The sequence below is a fragment of the Tupaia chinensis genome, unplaced genomic scaffold (genome assembly GCF_000334495.1).
Source record: "Tupaia chinensis unplaced genomic scaffold, TupChi_1.0 Scaffold000258_1, whole genome shotgun sequence".
In the NCBI taxonomy this organism is placed as follows: Eukaryota; Metazoa; Chordata; class Mammalia; order Scandentia; family Tupaiidae; genus Tupaia; species Tupaia belangeri.
Window position 1 is genome coordinate 2,596,151 of NW_006159738.1, and position 5,393 is coordinate 2,601,543.

General features: G+C 41.4%; 1 protein-coding gene across 4 annotated transcripts in view; it reads left to right on the top strand.

The window, feature by feature from the left end:
* The window catches only part of IFT81 (intraflagellar transport 81), a 165,735-nt gene that overhangs the window by 100,808 nt on the left and 59,534 nt on the right, over positions 1-5,393 (top strand). For 3 of the 4 annotated variants that reach the window (XM_014588119.2, XM_006149313.3, XM_014588121.2), the window contains 3 exons: positions 2,310-2,474; positions 3,010-3,113; positions 4,634-4,814. In XM_014588119.2, the coding sequence (XP_014443605.1) occupies positions 2,331-2,474; positions 3,010-3,113; positions 4,634-4,814 (429 nt within the window). In that variant the 5' untranslated portion in view covers positions 2,310-2,330. Of the gene's footprint in view, positions 1-852; positions 1,209-2,309; positions 2,475-3,009; positions 3,114-4,633; positions 4,815-5,393 lie in introns of those variants that run through there. The other variant, XM_014588122.2, reaches the window with a different exon arrangement.

Here is a 5,393-nt window from a genome sequence, read left to right on the forward strand (position 1 = left end):
CGGCCCCCGGCCCTGCGTGGCCGCGCGTGAGCGTGAGCGTGGACCCGGCGCGGCGCGAGCTCCTAATTGCTTTTCTAATTCGGGAGCGCAGAGCCCACCGGGCACGGCCGGCCTGGTACCCGCTCGGGACAGCTTTGTCCTTGCGAGTCACCATTTGAAGGCTGGGGGGCAATGCGGGGGGGAGGGGGGGAAGCCCACTCGTTTCTTTTCCCTTCCTGGTAATGTTTACTCGTTTATCCAGACTTCGAGTGTGGTTTTGAAATGGAAAAGAATCGTTCTATAGATACTTTCTAAATCCTCTAAAATTAAATGTGTATGTGTGTGGAGATGATGACGTGGACTTTTACTTGAATATTTTTAACCGAGGAAATCTTGCACCTCCAATGTGGATTTTTTTTTTTAACTTATGTAAAGGTTTTCCTTTTATAGCTCAAAGGAAACCTCAACTTTATAAGCCATACTGGTAATCCTTTCTGTCCCCTTTTGACTTATTTTGTTAAATAATTATGTACTCCTAATTTTACCATTATGGAGGAAACGATAATATCTTTGCATTTTGATGCTTTCTAAATATCCAACTACACCCACCTGATTTTAAAAACCCAGTTTAGAGTAAGGGGCTTCAGTAAAATATATAGCATCTCACTATTTCATGTTTTCTTCTGCTGGCATTGAAGAAGTTTTTTCTTTTTTTTTTTTTTTTTTTTAGCAACTAATTGTTTAATACATTTTTAAATTGCTGAAGTTACAGCAGTTTACCTTGGGAAAACTGATCCAGCAATTAAGAAACCAATATGCCATTTTCAAAACACCTGTGATCTTTCTTACTGTCAACCTCATTTCCTTTAGACTTAGGTTTTTTTTTTTAAAATCTAGCCTAGGGTCTGTGAACAAATCCATTCAGTCTAGTGGAAAAAGTCACCGTTTTAGACACAGAGGGTGTCGGGAAGCGTAACTGGACATAGGCACTGTCCTCAGGTATAGCCTAAGTCAGACACTAGGAGATTAAAGAGTTGCCCTAGCAAGGAAGCACAGGGAGGGCCAGTGCTGTGCCTGCTGCAGGGGGACAGCTTGAGAGAGAGTTTCTGGAGGAACTTGCATCTGATGGGCAGGGCTTGAAAGACGGTTAAGATTTTGTACCTCTGGAGATAGAGAAAAAAGGGAAGCAGTCTTTCTAGGCCAAGAAAACAGCATCACTGAAGGCAGAGGTAGGTGGCTAAACTGTTTAGGGAGCAGTAACACTTTTAGTTGGCTGAAGTATGAAAGGTGAAAGTCAGAAAGGCTAAACTGAGCTAAATCATAATCTTGGAATCTGGACCAGCAGGTGGCATGGAGAGTAAGGTGCTGGATCCTACATGTCCAGCTCAGACTTTGCAGTTTGAGCCTTGGGCCTCGCCACTTGAGAATCATGCCAGGTGTTGTGTGTGTTGCCCAAAATCCCTACAGGAGAGTGGAGGAAAAGGGATTGTGGTGTGGCCATCACCCCTGGGGTGCAATTTTTTTATTCCCCCCACTTTGGCATGCATATACCACCCTATAGCAAAAACTAAAAAAAAAAACCTTGAAATCCAAGAAGTTCGGGCTCAGTTTTGTAGGCAATGAGAAACCTACGAATGATTTGAAATGGGGGGAGAAGGAGAGCAGAAACAGGAGACCATTTACCTTATTGAAGGCGAAAGGAAATGAAGGCCTAAGATATTCGAGTGCGGTCGAGTTCATCCCTCTATGGGGCCAGGCCAGTAACAGAAATCGGTGAAGAATGTGTAGTGGAGGAGGCCCAAACAAAACTGAAAGGGGCACGCCCAGGCGAAAGGTGCAGCCTCTGCTCAGCTTTTCTTGGTTGTGGCCACGCACGAATGTGGGCCTGAGGTTGCCAGATCTAATTTTCAGGGGAAACTGGAAATCTGGATTTTAATGTAAAAAATCTACCAATTTAAATACGGGCTGCTAATTAAAACAAGAATTAAAAACAGGCCTGCAGCCTAGCAGGTGTTTAACTTCTGGGTAGACACGCATAGCTATGTGGGAGAGATTTAGTACTCACTTGTCCATGTTAGTTCGGATAACTGCTTTCACACCAGATTTTGACATATGCAAAAAGGAACACATAGGAACAGTGTGCACTGCAGCTTTCATGATAAAGTTTTCATATTCCGATTTCTTCAACGGGATAGCCCTTTTCACAGTATTTTGTATGCCATGTAGAATTATACTTTTCATGCCCATTTCCTGTGAACTTAATTATGATTTTTTTCCTGCAGAACTTTGGTTACCAATATTAAGGAAATCTCTCTATTTTTACTCTTTAGTTTAAGATATAAGATCTAATTATGAGTGATCAAATCAAATCTATTGTGGACAATCTCAATAAGGAGCCTTTTAAGAAGAATTATAATTTAATCACATTTGATTCCCTGGAGCCAATGCAGCTATTACAAGTTCTCAATGATGTTCTGGCCGAGATTGACCCCAAGGTAAGAGTTTTCCCTTTCTCTGTGATGAAAAGGGTGACAGGAAAGCCAGCTTCTGCCTCTAAATAGCTGTCGGTCTTGAGCAGATTACTTAACCTCTCTCAGTCTTAATTTTCATGCCTGTAAAGTAATAGTAAATGATCATCCAGGGTTCTCTCCTAGCTCAAAAGTTAAATGATCTGTTTGTGCCTTATTTAGAAATAATTTCTGTATTTTCAGACATAAATAGATTTGATCCAGGAATGAAAATGTTTTTACAAAGGGTTTTATTGTATTGCAAGTTAGCTCATGTCTCTCATACACTGTTCTTTTCCACAGAGGACTTTTTTTTTTCAGCTTAACATTCTTAATGTGAGTCCTGATCTGACTTGTGTGCACTGTCACTTGGAATCTGAGGGCCTCCATACCTAATCTGTTTACGAATGAAGAGACCATTGTGCCTGTTCTGTTCTAGGAGGGCAGTCTTGTCAGTGAGCTTAATATTATTCATTGTTAGATACACAGCAATAACATATTTTTCAATTTCTTTATTTGTTAGCAAGTTGTCGATATCAGAGAGGAGATGCCAGAGCATACAGCCAAACGAATGTTGAGCCTTCTTGGTATCCTTAAATATAAACCTCCAGGAAATGCCACGGACATGTAAGATTCTGATCATATATTGCTTTTTAAAAACTATGCTTTAATATCCAAACCCTTGTATGCTACTGTCAAATAATTTTAGGCAGTACCAGGTTTCTCTGACTCAGTGCACTCAGAACACCACTGATCAGAGTAGTCTTAAACCTAATGTTAATTATGTCATGTGGTAATCTTAATCTTTCCCCTAATCAAAAAAGGTCAGTAAGGGCTCTCTGCAGACTAGCAGTAAAGGGAGCCAAGGGCTAGCTGGTGGCATGGTGGTTAAGGCAGCTGGATTGCACATGGCTGACTGCATAGTGGGTGCACGCTTGCATGCCCCAAATCAAAAAGGAGTGAGAAATTGAAAAAGAGATTGCAGTGTGACCACCCCACACGAGTTGCTTCTCTTTCTGCCTCTCTAGCTTTTAATGTGCCCTCTGGCAAATTACAAAAAAAAAAAAAAAAAAGGAGCTGGATCCCACATGGCTACCTACAGTTGGAATCCTGGCTCCAGATGCTTGAAAAAACCTACTGGGCTCAAGTGCATGAGTGTCCCAAATCCTGACAGTATAGAGAAATGGGAGAGAAGGGATTGTGGTATGACCACACCCTACTGGGAGTGTCCTCTCTCTCTCTGGCAAGTGCACACACCCTCTGGCAATTCAAAAAAAAGGCAAGAAAGAAAGAAAGAGAGAACAGCAAATGATGTAATGGTTATGTCCCTGGACTCCCATGTAGTTGAACCCAGTTCAAGTCCTTGACCTGGTGGCTTAAACCTCACACTGGGCATGCCCAAGATGAGAGTGGAGAATGGAGGAGAAGGGATTACAGAGTGGCCATCCCCCCGGGAGGTGATTTCTTGCTTTCTGTCTCTTCATTAAGTGCATGTGTCCTAAAGAAAAAAATAATTGAAAAAAAAGGTTGGGTAAACCTACTGTACTACCTTATTATGTCTGTCATCTTAGATAAAAACAATGTAGGGTCAGCCTGTGGCATGGTGGTTAAGGCAGCTGGATCCCACATGACTGACTACATGGTTTTTGATTCCTAGACCCAGCAACTTGAGAAACTTTTTGGGTGCGTGTGCATGCGTGCCCAAAATCCTTAAAGAAGGAAGAGATAGAGAAGAGATAACAGTGTGACCAACCCCCAAGGAGGGTGCTTTCTAACTTACCCTCTCTCTTACTCTCTGTCTCTCTCTGACAAGTGCATGCACCCTCTGGAAAATTTAAATAAATGAATAGCACTGCTCATGCAATGAAGTGAAATATTAAGGCTAACTGTACCAATTGATGGCTCCAAGAGGACTTGCTGGGATACTCCAATGACATATTGAGGTCCTCATTTTTCTAATTTTCTAATTAATGTACAGACTGACTTCAGAATAGTCTTGAGTTTATTTTTTTAATGGTTATAGAAATCAATCAGGACATCAAAAATTAGATTTCGAGCAAACATTCTCTCATTTCAAGGTTTACTGAGAGGCATGCACATGCGTGCGTGTACATGCATGTTTGTGTATGTGTGTTTTTATTTCTTAGGAGTACCTTTCGCCAGGGTTTGGTGATTGGAAGTAAACCTGTAATTTACCCCGTGCTCCACTGGCTTCTTCAGAGGATGAATGAACTGAAGAAAAGAGCATATTTAGCTCGTTTTCTAATAAAACTTGAAGTACCAAGTGAATTTCTTCAGGACGAAATTGTTGCTGACACCAATAAACAGGTACATAATGGTATTTTTGAAACACTCTGTAATGGATTTAAAGGTATACAATCTAAATACAAAGTATTCTTTTTATTTTAAAAAATAGACTTTCCTTAACAGAAACTGAAAGATTGGAAGGTATCACAGCAGGGAAGACAGCTGTAGATACCAGAGATAGTACAGGGTGTCGGATGGTAGGGCTGGGTAATAGGAGGGGGGAAGAACGGGAAAACATTTAATTGATGCAGAAAATGAAAAATAGCTTAAGAAATAGGTAAGTTTTTGTGTAATAGATTTTAGCTTCTTTTACCACACAAATGAAAAAATTTCATGTTAATCTGTTTGTAGCTGTATTTATCTCAACATTTTGTAAACCTCAAATGTACTCAATAAAGATTTTTTAGGGAACCAGCAGTTAGCATAATGGCTATGTCGTTGGACTCCCACGTAGTCAACCGTGGTTCGCGTCCCAGACCCAGTGGCTTAAAACTCACGCCGGGTGCATATGCGTGCGTGCCCAAGATCCCGAGAGGAGAATGGAGAAGGGATTGCGGCGTGACCATCCCCCCTGGGGGGTGATTTCTCGCTTTCTGTCTT